The 15,464-nt window shown below is 45.5% G+C and overlaps 1 protein-coding gene across 2 annotated transcripts; it reads right to left on the bottom strand.

Annotated features, from left to right (window-relative positions):
• Nucleotides 1–2,089: 2,089 nt before the first annotated feature.
• Nucleotides 2,090–14,255, bottom strand: LIN37 (lin-37 DREAM MuvB core complex component). Of its 2 annotated transcripts, XM_034423650.3 has the most exons (10): nucleotides 13,932–14,255; nucleotides 11,983–12,036; nucleotides 11,651–11,726; nucleotides 11,077–11,127; nucleotides 10,341–10,370; nucleotides 7,649–7,734; nucleotides 6,885–7,051; nucleotides 5,315–5,464; nucleotides 2,773–2,846; nucleotides 2,090–2,272 (listed from the first exon to the last, which is right to left on the bottom strand). In XM_034423650.3, the coding sequence occupies exons 2-10, from the start codon at nucleotides 12,014–12,016 to the stop codon at nucleotides 2,191–2,193; spliced, it is 750 nt and encodes a 249-aa protein (XP_034279541.1). In that variant the 5' UTR covers nucleotides 12,017–12,036; nucleotides 13,932–14,255; the 3' UTR covers nucleotides 2,090–2,190. The 2 variants fall into 2 exon arrangements, with proteins under 2 accessions (XP_034279541.1, XP_087732703.1); XM_087876577.1 differs by lacking the exon at nucleotides 10,341–10,370 and having other exon boundaries at nucleotides 13,932–14,066.
• Nucleotides 14,256–15,464: the final 1,209 nt, after the last annotated feature.

Here is a 15,464-nt window from a genome sequence, read left to right as displayed (position 1 = left end):
ACATGGCAATTTACAAGATTGATTTACACTGAAACCTCTACAGGGAAGGAGAGCAAAAGTATGGATGTCACAGACCATTCCCTTAAGGGACCCCTACTTCTTCAAGGAAGCCAATTTTTTTTTTTTTTTAATTTGATTTATATGCCGCCCTTCTCCGGAGACTCAGGGTGGCTTACAGTGCGTTAAGCAATAGCCTTCATACTTTTGTATATTTATACAAAGTCAGCTTATTGCCCCCACAAACTGGGTCCTCATTTCACCTACCTTAGAAAGGATGGAAGGCTGAGTCAACCTTGAGCCTTGGAGAGATTCGAACCAGCAGTAAATTGCAGGCAGCTGTGTTAATAACAGGGTGCTTTAAACCACTGTAGTACCAAGGCTCTTAGTACCAATATTGAACTGGAAACCGTATTGGGTGAGGTCCAAGCTATATGGTTTTTCAGAAGTAGCCATCTTTCTATGACCAGGTCTGCATAGTATATATCCCTATAGCTAGCCAAAGTATTTCAGGGAAATGGTGGCTCAGTGGCTAAGATGCTGAGCTTGACGATCAAAAGGTTGGCAGTTCAGTGGTTTGAATCCCTAGTGTTCCATAACGGGGTGAGCTCATTACTTGTCCCAGCTTCTGCCAACCTAGCAGTTCAAAAGCACGTTAAAAAATGCAAGTAGAAAAATAGGGACCACCTTTGGTGGGAAGGTAACAGCGTTCTGTGCACCTTTGGTGTTGAGTCATGCCAGCCACATGACCACGGAGACGTCTTTAGACAGCACTGGCTCTTTGGCTTTGAAACGGAGATGAGCACCACCTCCTAGAGTGGAACCTTTACCTTTTCTTTACCCCAAATAACTACATTTTCTAGGACCGGACAACACACTGAATCATTAACTAACCATATGATTTGTATATGGAGATTCTAAGTCATCCAGGTCATGGCTGTGCTAAGGCACTTTGTTCCCCCCCCCCCCCAGGGGAAACTGGACTTTCTGGGTTTTCTGATTGGATGATGGGGAATTGAAGGATTTATACTCCTTGCAGACAGCTGGACATTTGAATTCTTTTAGCGGGGTCATTAAATTCACCTGGAGGCTTATCTGTGTCATCAGGGTCAAAACTGAGGGGTGCAAATGAGTGTGGAGCCTTCTTGGAACTGTTGAAAGGACTGTGTTGTAGACTGGAGATCGATGATGTTGTATCCCTCCCCCTCTGTTGAGAGAGGGCTGTTCGATTTTGACATAGATGGCCTCTTTAAACATATGAAGCGTATTTGCACAATATACCGGTTGAAGTCTGGTGGGCCAATGTGGCAGGAACCTAGCCAGTGTCATTAACTTATGGTTGAGTGTGTTGTGTGAACCAAGGCCACAGCTCAGCTAATCATGGACAACTAGGTTGGGAAAGGCATGCATCGTAGCATGCACGATGCATACATTTATAGGGCTCCTGGTATGTCTTCTTGTGAAGTCAAGCCTCACAAAATCTACAAGTGTTGTGGCCTGCCAGCGGCCTGTGCGGATTGTGGCTGATCCCAACAACGAGGAGGCTGATGTGGTGTCACGCCAGCAGCCTGTGCAGCTGGCGCTCGAGTCGGACAGCGAGGAGGCTGAAGAGGATGTGGTGCCAGAGGCAGAGACTCAGCCAGGGCCTTCAGAATCTCCAGAGGCTCCTTCAAGTGAAGAGAGTGAAGTGGAGGAGCCTCTTCTCAATGCTCGAGCACGCAGGGCTGTCAAAAGGCAGGAGTGGCTACTCAGGAGGAGGTCTCCTCGAGAGTAAGGCTTGGGGCTAATTAGCCACTCCCTTAGCCTATTTAAGTTTGCACACAGCTGGCAAATGTTGCTGGAAACAACGTTTGGTCCTACGCAGAGCATTTGAGAGTGAGTTTTTTGTTACAACTTGGTTTCTGGGCTGATTGCCAACCCTTGTCGGACTTTGTTTAATCTCTGTAATTCACAGCAGGCTGATAAGGACATTTGTGGTTAAAGCCTGCATTTTGAAAGGGGTCTGTTTGTATTAAACGGAGTTTTTGGAGCTGTGTGCGTGCTACAGTTCTTGGGACCCGTAGCTGGGGCAGAACAACAAAGTCACAAAATCTGCAAAACAAAAGCTGCATTTATTGATCGACAAACTCAGAAGCAGTCACTTCTGTATTCCAGAAGACGAGGGATTCCAAGAAGACACGAGCCCCTCACTCTTCATTGCCGTTCATACATCTCTTTAAGGATCTTCATGCTCTCAGCATAGCGCAACTGGTTCTTCTGCGAAGCTTCTTTCCACCTGGAAACAGGCCACAAGTCAACCACGGCACATGGATTTTTTGCATTATCCTTTCCACAAATTGTTTCCCGCTACACAGTGAATTCTCGCATGGGACCAATAACTGGATCTCTTGCAGGGGTGAAATCCAAATTTTTTTTACTACCGGTTCTGTGGGCGTGGCTTGGTAGGCGTGGTATGGCTTGGCGGGCATGGCAGGGGAAGGATACTGCAAAATCTCCATTCCCACCTCACTCCAGGAGAAGGATACTGCAAAATCCCCATTCCCTCCCCACTCCAGGGGACGGATACTACAAAATCCCCATTCTCTCCCCACTCTGGGGCCAGCCAGAGGTGGTATTTGCTGGTTCTCTGAACTACTCAAACTTTCTGCTGCCGGTGCTTCGAACTGCTCAAAATTTCCACTACTGGTTCTCCAGAACCTGTCAGAACCTGCTGGATTTCACCCTTGAGCTCTTGCCTCTGGGCCACAGTTTGGCTTTCTGTTACACAAGCCTTACCTTTGTCTGATCTTCTTCCATCTCTCCATGTTCTTGTAGATGAGGGTAGACATTGAAGGGACCACTTCAGAAGTCTGGGAGGGTTTATAGGAGAGAGGAAACATATGCAAGATCACTTAATTTGCTATGAATCTAAGGGCACTGTATGAATGTCCTAACAAGCATCTTCAATCTAACAAGAGCATCTAATACAGTAGCGAAATTAATTGGAGACTTATCGGTCTGTGAAACTTGCAGTCCTAAATTCCTTTTCAGTTTTGTAGGACGTCAGCACCCACCCCCCTCCTAGAAGAATGAAATATTCTAGGAAATATTAAAGAGGCAGAATATTATATTTCCCCGGATGAGAAAAGGAGAAAGATGTTTTTAAAGACAAAGCAGCTTCCCGCAGCTCTCTGCCCTCCTCCCTTCAGCTCCAGGGTGATGGGATTTAGACATGGCCCTCAGGACATGATAGGATTAGCCCTCTACCCATCTCACCACATGGCACCTGGGAAGATTACATCACCCAGCAAGGCTCAACCAAGCCTGGGACACAGACAGCCTACAAAGTTAGCTAAGACCCCGGCCCCCTGGGAGTCTGACAGCCAATGGGATACATTTCTTGTACAGGAACAGGAAACTCTAAGGCAGGGCCCAAGAGAGTTATAAATTTATCCCTCTCTCCACTCAATGTGCCTTTTTGCCCAGGACCTCAAACCCATGTGGTCCTGTCCACCATTAAAAACCATCTTTCCAAACAGCCACCATGTTTCCAGTGTCTTTCTCCCCACTTGGAACTGAACCCAGATGGACATTTCTTCCAACAGTTTATTTTACTTATGTTGATTTAGTTGGTGGCACATCTTCAGTTTTTAGCTGCATTTTTAAGTTTGCACTTTTACGGTACATTATTCTGACTCATTCATATTCCTGTTTTCTGTTCCTCCGGTTCTTTTAAATTAAAATGTCTCGTAAGTACCCTTTCCTCACTTGAATTGAGAAAAGTATTCTAACATAATCCTCTCCTTTGACAACTTGGCACCAAAGCCTACTCTTATCCACAACACAATCAAATCAGTTGAAAATATAGTGGCTTGATTCATACAACAAACCAGGCTTGGTTGGTGGGATTGTTATTATGTGTGGGTGTGTGTATCCGTGCATAATTTATTGCATTGTGTGAATCCAGAATGTTTAGTTTATGACTCAATGCCCTGTGGAAACCCAGAAAAAGGGAGATAATTTAGCAAACCAGTTAAATGCAAATAGTATGTGATATAGCGGGTATGGTTTTTTTTTTTTTTTTTTTAGCTTCGATTTAGGTTTTGGCATGTTGTGTAAATCCGGGAGTGGTGCGGTGGCTTAGAAGTGGAGTTCTCGCCTCACAATCAGGAGGCTGTGAGTTCGATCCTAGGTAGAGGCAGATATTTCTCTCTCTGGGCACACCGAGAACAAAACTCCGCACTGGCGACAGGAAGGGCATCCGACCATTTAAACGCTCTGCTAACTCCATTCAGTTGCCCCGACTCCACCTCGCAAGGGATTATGGGGTCGTTAAAAGAAGATGATGTTGTGTGAATCGGGCCAGACAATTAAAAATACATTTCAAATTGAAAATGCTAGGTGTCCTCTTAAGAGTAATATGTCAGTTTTGGAAGACAGTTTTCCTTTCTGCTTCCTAACTGCCACATATTTTAGCCTGGGAAATTGGGAGGGGGGTTTTTGTTGGAGTGGTAGAAAGTTAGTCATAACAACATTCTGTATTCAAGGACACTTTTGCCTACATCTGCTGGAAACTGCCTGGAGATTGTATCCAGTTGAATGTGAAGAATTGATTGGACTATATGTGATGAGCTTGTGGGTGTGGGGCAGGGCTGCGAACTGTTAGCTGGGTGGGGGAAACCTGGAAGCTTTCAGATTCGGGTTTTCCCAGATGTGCCAACATGACATCCAGTGGTGGGTTTCAGCTAGTTCGCACCTATTCAGGAGAACCGGTTGTTAACTTTCTAAGCAGTTCGGAGAACCTGTTGTTGGAAGAAATCTTTTTTTTTTCTCTACTTTACAGGGCTAATCCTGTAAGGAAGGCAGGAAGGAAACATTCTGGTGTTGTCTCTAGCCTAATCTTTATTGCCCTGCTTACAGAAACTGCCTCTCTGCTTAACCCTTATTACATTGTAACAGATAAGTCGAAGTGCCCATCGATGTGAGTGAAGTTGAGTTGGCCACACCCACAGTCACATGACCGAGTCACGCCTGCCCAGCTGGTCATTAGGGCAGAGAACCGGTTGTTAAATTATTTGAATCCCACCACTGATGACATCTCTAATAAATTGGGACTTTGAGGAACCTCAGGCCTCGGAGTTTTATTTCGTTAGGGGTGTTCCTTGGAACCCTGACATAATATCCTGATGCACACTGCCCCATGTCTTGCTGATAGTAAGAGGGGATTCAGATGAGAAAAGGTGGTTAAAATCCCTACCATTTGCTATTTTACCATCCAACCTGTTTATTCTCATCCCCGTCACCCCACCCCACTCCTTAATTTGCAGGATGGTCTGACCGTTTCAGCAGCCACTTTTGTTTCCTCTTCGGATGCTGGTGGGAATGGGATACGCAGGTTAATGGGTTCCCCTGCAGGATTTGTCTGGCAAGGGATAGGCGATGGTAGCTTGTAGACATCCTGGATTTTCCCATTTAAGACTTCGACGCCCTGGGATCCCAGAGTTTAAGAGAGAGGAGAGAAAGAGGACAAAAAAATAATGGGTCCAACTTTTGCAGCCTTAATCAGGAGACTTATTCTTGAAATACAGTATATAACGTACTGTATATTTATGTTACAGTATATACAGCAGGGGTGTTAAACTCAAGGTCTGGGGGCCAGATCCGGCCCGCGGGGTGCTGTGATCTGGCTGGAACCATCTGTCCTGGAAACAATGAAGGACCGGCTCGCGGTGCCTCTGCCAGCGAAAATAGGCTGGCGAGTTCTGTTTTCGCTGGCAGAGGGCTGCAGGAAGCCACCGCAGGCAAAAACGGAGCTCGTTAGCCCGTTTTTGGCTGTAATGTTTTTGGCTGTTACTAGAGGACTGCTGGTAGGCCCGTTTTTCGCCCTCCCCAGCCTCCGGAGATTTTCCTGGAGCCTCCAGGAGGGTGAAAACAGCCTCCCCTGGGCACCAGAGGCCCTCCAGAGGCCGGAAACAGCCCCGTTTCCGGACTTACAGTAGGCCTGTTTTTTGCCCTCCCAGAGCTTCCGTGCGCACCCTACACTTACCTGGCATCCAAAACGGGCCGTGTGGAGACTCCTGGGAGGGGCGGGGTGGGCGGGGTCAGCCAGTCCTTGGAACAACCAGTTCAGCAAACCAGATTAAAATTAACATCTGGTTCACCCGAACCAGCTGAATCCCACCCCTGCCTTTGAGATTTGCCTTTGGAAATTTGCTTAAATTCTGAAGACTGAAGATCCAGTCTTCAGAATCTAGGACAGGCCTGTCGATTTGGAAAAGAATCTAGGACAGACCTGCCCATTTTTTCCATTTTAGACAAAGGAGAATGTAGGCTAGATATGGATCTGAGCCTTGTTTCGCTGGTGGAATCCAAAGTTTTGCTCAATCCACACTGGCCCAGTATCCCTCAGGTTGGGACTTCTGGAAGCTATAAGCTTAATGAACATAAAGGTAGTCCTCATTTAGCAACATCGGTTGGCACCAGCAACTCGGTCATTAAGCCAGTGCTAAGAGAAACCACAACTATGCTTATGATCTTGTTTCCGCTTTCCTTTGCTTTACAGACCTAAGAAGGTCGTAAATACAATAGTTGGTCATAAAGTTTATTTTTTCATCACATAACTGCAAATGGTCACTAAACAAGGACTACCTATACAGGATGCCACGTGGGTAAAGAAGGATGTAACCTCTGTGCATAAAAAGTCCCAGATCAGATCCAGACTTCATTTGGATCACATATTTACCGGTCTGACTGCCTCAATTGTGTGAGTTATGGAGAGAAAGGTGCGCAATAGATTTTAAGGCCTGCCAGAGAAAAGTTTGTGGAAAGCAGTAAACTCAACTATTGTTTGATTGGTGAGAAAAGACTTTTCCCACTTAGAAGCCGGATTAGGGAATCCTATTCTGTACCTCTTCATCTTCAAGCAGGGTGGGTAGATTTGGGCTGGGAGATCGTTCCTGTTCCCGCACCATGGGACTATTCCGCATCCAAGCTCGGCAGATGGGGTATAGTGGGGTGCTCTCGGAGAACTGGGCCAGGTCTACACTTCGATCAAACAGCTTGATGATGTAGGTGTCTGCAAAGATAAAGATGTCAGGGTTCCTACGGATGCCCTAATTAAATCATAAGTCTTGAGCCAAGCTTCAAAAGAAATCCAGGTATTTATTAGGAGCTTCATGTTGGCACATTCCCAAGTGAAGCCAGCTCTGACCCTACGTAATTTACACTCCAATTATGACCCTGTTTCCCTCTTCCCCCCAGGGTGTGTCATCAATCACATTCGTCAAGGGAGCAATTTCGTGGGTGGCAGAGGTCACTCCCCTTCGACTGCTGTAGGTATCCCTGGGATACAGCCTTGAGGGAGATAAGCGTGGAATGTGCATCTGTTTTTTGCTGCTGGGCAGTTTCACCAGTTTCCCATTCCCCCTGGCCTATGGTAGCTCGAAAGCAGGCCAGGGATGCTTTGCGAGTTGACAAAAAGATACATTAAAAAATTAAGAGACAGATCTTAAATCAGAGCTGGGTGATGCCTTCAGAAATCGAAGGTGGCTTGAGTCATAATTCAGCAGCAAAACCTAAGCTTTGCATCTCTAAAGTCAGCAGTTTAACTCTTCCCCAAGAATCAATGACTTGGCTCAAGAGCCACCACAGTAGCTCTGATGTTTCCACTCACTCTGCTTTTGTGGTCCCCCTTCAGTGAGTCCGTCGTCCATCTCTTTCCTCTTCTTGCGACGGTGATGGGAGAATCGAGTAGAAGGCCTGAGAACACAAAAGCATTAGAAGATGATGCAAGCAACTGGAAGGTTTTGCACTGAGCAGATGGGGATGATGAGACTTCTGAGAATGTCTTCCAACTCTGTTAGGACTCATTCCATGGGCTCTGAAGAACCTGATCTCATAAGTGTCTCTGGGACAAGACACCTGGAACACCCAGAATGAATGGAGTAGACATTCAAGTTTTTGTTTAAGGAGGCTAGGTCGCCTTTTGTGAAGGAGGCTTAATTGGGATTCTTGCACTGGGCAGGAAGTTGGACTGAACTCTCCCTTCCGGCACTAGGATTCCATGACCCTGAACGCTGGCAGATATAACAAGCTATCATACAATAGTGGCCAAAATTGTGGAAACCTTTTGGGAAAAGTGTATTTTTGAGGTTTGATGGCTAATAACACCACTTTTTTTCAAGATAATCCTATTCCACTGCTGGAATGGCCTGGGAATAGCCCAGACCTTCACCCAATTGAATATCTATGGAGCCAACTAAAGAAACTTGTTAAGTCAGAAGCGACTCAGCAATAAAACCCAGTGAATAGAAGCCATCCTTCAATCTTGGTTTCACATGATAACAGCTGCAGAACTCAAAGACTTGGTTCACTCCATGGGAAGACGCTGTAAGGCCGTGATTCATGCTAAAGGTTACCCAACTAAGGATTAACTGACATGGTGATAATTTTTGTATATTTTGTTTTTTCTATGGTGATAATGTTTGTATATCTCGTTTTTTTCTACGGGTTTCACTTTTCTTCTTTATACTGTAACTGCTATTCTAATAGCAAATCCTTCATAAAAGTTATTGCATTACATCCCTAATTAAATTATCTTTCCATTGATATATAATTTTATGGTACTACTTGAAAAAAAAAAGTGTTGTTATTAGCTCATTTCAGAAAATACACTTTCCCCAAAAGGTTTCCACAATTTTGGCCACTACTGTATACGACGATTAGAAACCAAGTGATAGTGTCTCCACCAAGTGTACGGATCTGCAACTTCCCAGTTCTTTGGCGTGCTGCTTTTTCTTGATTGAGACAAGTCAGCTTGGCTCTGAAGAAAAATTAGGTACCCCTGGTTTCCTTTAGACCAGCCATGCCCAACCTTTTGGCTTACCTGGGCCTTATATATAAAATATATCAATTTAGTTAATGAATATCAAGACATATAATAATGATAAAAAGTTTACAATCTACGTTACTAAGCTGTCCAGGGCTGTGTGTGGCCTGTGCGCCATGGGTTAGACACACCTGTTTTAGACAGGTGATGGAATTTGCATCCCACTGGCAATAGCAAACATGCTAGAGCAGTGATGGCTAAACTTTTCTGGACCAAGTGCCCAAATGCAATGCATGTGCGGACCCCCCGCACACCCCCCCCGCATGCGTGGCAGAGACCAAAGACCAGCCAGCCAGTGGGAGGCACGCACACATGCGCGGCAGATCTGAACTGGGGCAACAGCTCGCGTGCCCACAGAGAAGGCGTTGCGTGCCACCTCTGGTATGCATGCGATAGGTTCGCCATCACGGTGCTAGGGTAATGGGAACTGTGGATCTAGCTCAGATCATAGCAGTGGCGAAAGTTTAAAGCTAGTTTCTGTCCTGCCATCATTCTGAGCTGGCTTGATGTCCGCTTACCGATATGTCTTAATTGTGCAATGGCAATTATACAATAGGCCTTGGGCCTATTTTGCTCCAGCCTATTTATTACTTCATATAGTATAAAACAAGGGTCTCCAACCTTGGCAACTTTTAAGACTTGTGGACTTCAACTCCCAGAATCCTGGGAGTTGAAGTCCACAAGTCTTACTCTGGGAGTTGAAGTCCACAAGTCTTAAAGTTGCCAAGGTTGAAGACCCCTGGTATTAAACATCTACATTTTGAATAAATAACACAATCAACCCAAGGGGCACCGGAAATGGGTCACTGAGCATCCAAATTACTCTCCTGCCTGTCGAGAAGATCCCCTTTGCGATCAGCTTTTTAAAAATCCAACCGCAGCAAGAGCTACAAGTCATTTGCCTGGTTTGCATATTAATTAAACAGTATTTCTAGGCCACGCCCATTCCAAAGTATTCTGGGCTGCAAAGAGCGAAACTGAAAATCCAGGAAACAGATAGTAAGAAACGGTAAACTTTTTTTTTTTTTTTTTTGGATAGTGTCTCCGGTCACAGTTGCAACTGGAGGCACCTTGAAATTGGTACTGCTTTTGAGAAGGCGGTTCTTAAGAAAGCACTGAATTCCGAATGCTGTTGGCAAGGAAGAGAACCAAGTGCATTGGCTGCACTCATTCCCACAACTGAAGAAACAAGGCGCTCCTTTGGTTGTCTTTCTGGCTGCTGGAACCGCCAGGGAGGAAATCCCAAAACAAAACCTGCAAGCCAAGTTCACACACAGCATTGAAATCGACGTGCGAACCAGACCCCTGATGGCATTCAACACAGTGACGTGTGAACCAGGCTGCAGAATTCTGTGCCACACGCTTGCGTGATTTTGTTTCTTGAGATCTTCAGTTGAACTCAGTAAGAAAACTTTCTATTCTCCCACTCTGTGGTCATCAGTAGGCAAGGAAGGAAGGACAGGGCTAAGAACCATACCTCTTTCCTGTAGCAATAGGAGAAGGGTCCCTGCAACCGCAAAGCAAGAGAGGTTAGGAAATACCTAGCAGGCAACAGCCCCACCAGAAAGAAAATGGCTTTTCTAGGAAGTCGGTTCTCAGCAGAGTTAGCAAGTCTATAGACTGGAGCAGGGATGGGAAGCTGCAGCCTCCAGATAGGGCTGGACTAGGATTCCCAGAAGTCATAGCCAGCATCGCCAACAGTGAATGCTGGGAGTCGTAGTCCAGGTACACCCGGAAGGATATAAATTCCTCAGCTCTTTGGGGCCTGCTGTCCCAGACCACTAGTAATACCTCCTTTTTGAAAGTTTGGTATTATATAAATATCTGTAAAAATATTGTAAATACTTTTTTAAGGCGTCATTTTGAAAAAGCTTCAAAAGCAAGCAAGCAGAAAGAGGGATAATTAGGTAGATGTACTGCTAGTTTTTTTTTACGCGATAGTCTAAAAGTTGCTTGGGGAAGACAAAAAAAGATATTTGGACCCACTTCTCAAATTCCTCTCGAGTACTTCTGAAAGAAGAGCAGAGCGAAGGATTTCAAAGACGCTGCAGGAGACATAAGCCAAATCATCTCAATGCCTGACTGTCAACTGAACATGGGTGAACCTCTCTTAAAAAAAAATTTTCTTTCTCTGCCTGAATTCGGCTAATGGCTTGAGGCAGGTCAAAGTGCAAAGAGAAAGGAGAAGGCTGAACATGATGGCTGCTCCTTACTTGCTGAGCGCATCTGATGATGTCTTTCCAGGGTCCTCTTCCATTTGATCCCTGAGATGAATCAGAAAAAAAAAAAAAGAAAAAGAAAAAGAAAAAGGGGAAATGTAATTGGCTTTGTCCAAAACATGAATGCACCCTTTGAGGGTTCTTCCTGACAACTACTTCGGCCTCGTGAGAAATGAGAGATTGACAGGCTGGTAGAATAGGAAGAGATTCCTATCAGAATCTGAAACCAGAAGGGCAGCTCCCCGGCGCGCATGAGCGCCCCAACCAGCTGGTCTTTGCTGAAACCGGAAGACCAGGTGACTGGCACGCCTGCACACACCGGAAATCGGAAGGTCAACTTCCCGGCGCGTGCATGCTGCTCATGTGTGAACTGCTCTTCAGGTTTCCAGTGCTTCCCCCCGCCCCACGTGGTGCATTCGCTCCCGTTTCGGCTGGTTCGCCAACACTGATTTAGGAAATGTTCAGCCATAAAAAGCAAAAATGGCCCACTCAACAGTTTTAACCCCTTTCCAATATCAACGGTTTCAGATTTCTTTTCGGTGCTCAGAACTGACTTGCTGATTCTTACCTGTCAACATCGGTTTTCTCCAGCAGACACTGTAGGACGGCATCAAGACGGTTTCGCGCATTGGCCGTCTCAAGATCTGAGGATGACGAGAGATTGTTACTCCGGCATAAAACAATGAGAGGAGTTCATGATGTATCTTTTTTTTTTTTAAGTTAACAATGAAGTCGCCTGGTTTTTTTTTCCCAAAGGCCTGTGGATTACTCTCTTTAAAAAGCTAAATAACGTTTACTTCTAATGCAATCCAAGCTGAAGAATGGGAATAGGAGAGAAGAGGTTGGATAAAATTCAAATCCTTGGGTTTTTATAGCAGAATATTTCCCGAGGCATTTTACCTGGTTTTTCTGTTTTGACTTTGGTATGTAACATGTTTGTCGAGAAGCAATTTCCTGCAGGAGTAAGAAAGCAGGGGGAAAAAAAAATATCTCAAATTCATATTTTGACTTTGGGGAAGGCATCACACAACCACAAAAGATGATAGAGCCCAAAAATAAAGGGAAGAAAGACAAAGAAACTCAATCCCACCTTGATTTTGCTTACTATAAGAAGGAAATAAATTTGGACCAGTTTTCCAGATGCTGTTATTACAGGTAGTCTTCCACTTACGACCACAATCCGGACCAAAGATTGTAGTTATTAAATGAGTTTTGCCCAATTTTCCAATCTTTTTGCCACCGTTGTTAAGCAAATAACACTGCAGTTGTTAAGTGAATCATATGGTCATTAAGCGAAACTGGCTTCCCCATTGACTTTGCTTGTGAGAAGCCAGCTGAAAAGGTTACAACATAGGGATCACAGGGCCCCTGGACAATGCAACCGTCTTATATACATGCCCAGTTGCTAAGCAACCAAATTTTGATCGCGTGACCATGGGGGATGCTGCAATGGTCGTAAGTGTGAAAAATGGTCATAAGTCACTTTTTCCAGTGCTGTTCTAACTTCCCATGGTCTCTAAATGAATGGTTGTAAGTTGCGGACTACCTGTATACCTTATAAACAGTGTATCTCAGGGGCCTGCAACCTTAAACACTCAAAAAGCCATTTGGACCCCTTTCCCACAGAAAAGAAAACACCGGGAGCCACAAAACCTGGGTGGGCTGAAAGCCCTGCTAAGCAGGTATATACAAAAGTATGAAGGCTATTGCTTAATGCATTGTAAGTCGCCCTGAGTCTCCGGCATATAATTCGAACTAATAAATAATAATAAATAATAATAAACGTGTTGACTACAAGCCCCTGGTTGCAATAATGCTCCAACAAGAATGGAACTTGCCATCAAATTCAGCTTGGGAGCAGTTTTCTTAAAGTAACAAAAAAACTCAGTAGATCAGGGGTCCTCAAACTTGGCAGCTTTAAGACTGGTGGACTTCAACTCCCAGAATTCTCCAGCCAGCATAGAATAGCTGGCTGGAGAATTCTGGGAGTTGAAGTCCACCAGTCTTAAAGCTGCCAAGTTTGAAGACCTCTGCAATAGATTGAATTCCTTCAATCTATTGCTAAAGCAGAAGAAATGTTAAAGCAGAGAAACTGGGAAAGTTTTTTTCTTTTTTGCTTTTCTGAAAGTTAGGACTCTTAAAGGCAGCTCCGCTCTAAAAGTCACGCGAGTCAGGTTTGCAGGGCACGTGAGAAAAGGTTCAAATCGGGTGGTTTGCGCTTCGGGCCGATCCAGGGCTCCATGCCTTTTAAATCTGAATCATCAAGTCAACCCCATCCCATCCCATCACTTTTTGAGACTCTTTGCAAATCCGCGATCTCAAAGCCACGGCGATCTCTTGATGGGGGTTTAGCGTGTTGTGTGAATCCAGCCAGCGAGGACTTTTTAAGAACTCTGGGCATAGACAGGACTGAGCACGTATAACCCTCCGTGCAATTGATTGCATCCCGATCACTTCTCCCTTCTCCTCCTCCAACATTTTTTCCACCCCCCCCCCCCCCGTTTTAGGGGGAAAATCAAGGTTGACTCAGCCTTCCATCCTTTCTAAGGTAGGTAAATTGAGGACCCAGTTTGTGGGGGCAATAAGCTGACTTTGTATAAATATACAAAAGGATGAAGGCTATTGCTTAACGCATTGTAAGCCGCCCTGAGTCTTCGGAGAAGGGCGGCATATAAATCAAATTTAAAAAAAAAATCGCTTCTTGGCTGCTCGGATGAAGAAGGGGAGAAAGCGAATTCCCGCCGGATCGGCTGCACCTCTAAGAGCAGATCCCGACCTCCCTTCTGCCCGATCCCGCAGCAGCCACAGCCCAAGAGCGGGCATCCCACCCACCCCTTGCAACCTCTTACTTTGGGTGGAAAAGGAGCGATTCCAGCTCTTCCAATGGAGCAGATCGAAGCCAAATCCTTCGGGAGGGATCGCTGTCGGGCTCTCTGCTTGGGCTGGCTCGCTTCCTTTCCTAGCTTTGCACGCACCCCCTCCCTCCCGCCCTCCCTCCCTCCGTCCGCGCGCAAAACCCCCCCAGACCCCCCCCCCTCTCCAACGAAAAGCTGCCTCTTCTGGATCGCTTTGCCCGTCCGTACGAATGCAGAAAAACCGCCTCTGGTGCGTTGCATGCTGGGAATTGTAGGCCGGGCGATTCCACGCAGTGACTGAGACTGGTTTTTTTTTTTCCCCCCTCCCCTCCTTTGCGAGTAGAGACAGCGCCTCTTGTGCAAGGATGGGGCTCCTGTGAGCCAGACACAACTACTATTTTTCCCCCCCCCTGTGTTTCAAGAAGTTGTCATTTTAACAGAATAGTACAGTGGTTCTCAACCTGTGGGTCGGGACCCCTTTGGGGGTCGAATGACCCTTTCACAGGAGTCGCCTAAGACCATCGGAAGACACATATTTTCGATGGTTTTAAGAATAATTTTATGGTTGGGGGTCACCACAATATGAGGAACTGTATTAAAGGGTCGCGGCATTAGGAAGGTTGAGAACCACTGGAATAGTAGAATAACAAGAGTTGGAAGCAGTGGTGGGCTTCAAAATGTTGTACTACCTGTTCTGTGGGTGTGGCTTGGTGGGCGTGGCATGGCAGGGGAAGGATTTATTTTCTTTTTTTTTTTCTATTTTATTTGATTTATATGCCGCCCTTCTCCGGAGACTCAGGGCGGCTTACAATGCGCCAAGCAATAGCCTTCATCCTTTTGTATATTTATACAAAGTCAACTTATTGCCCCCACAATCTGGGTCCTCATTTCAACTACCTTTGAAAGGATGGAAGGCTGAGTCAACCTTGAGCCTGGTGAGATTTGAACTTGCAGTAATTGCAAGCAGCAGATGTTAATAACAGTGCTTTAGTCCGCTGTACTATCAGGCTCTTTTGTCTTTCTGGGGCTATTAACAAAGTTGGGGTCTGCTTTCCAAGAGCATATTTCTCCTCTTCTCATCCAGGAAGGTATAATATTCTGCCTTTTTAATATTTCCAAGAATATTTCATTTTTCTAGGAGAGGGGTGGGTGGTAACTTCCTACACTTTGAAGATCTTTTGCTTCTCATCCAAAAAGCTTTTTCGGCCTTAACTGAGGTCCTTCCATTCCTCTCCATCCAGTCAGAGCTGAAGAAGCTTCTTGGATGAGAAGCAAAACGTCTTCAAAGAAAAACCAGAAAGTCCAGTTGCCTCTTGAAAAAAAGCACCTTTGGGACAACCATGCCCTGGATGACTGAGAATCTCCATAGACAGGCAGCCCGTTAGATTCCCCCACCCCAGCCCCCCACCTTCCCTGATGGTGTTAATCGTGGTGCTGAATCAAACTCTTGCAGAAGTTGGTCATATATATTCAAGGTTGACTCAGCCTTCCATCCTTCCGAGGTAGGTAAAATGAGGACCCGGTTTG

Source organism: Pantherophis guttatus, chromosome 10 (assembly GCF_059756535.1).
Source record: "Pantherophis guttatus breed Tessera chromosome 10, ASM5975653v1, whole genome shotgun sequence".
Taxonomy (NCBI): domain Eukaryota; kingdom Metazoa; phylum Chordata; class Lepidosauria; order Squamata; family Colubridae; genus Pantherophis; species Pantherophis guttatus.
The sequence above is the reverse complement of the archived record's forward strand: the minus strand, read 5'-3'. Positions and strand labels throughout refer to the sequence as shown.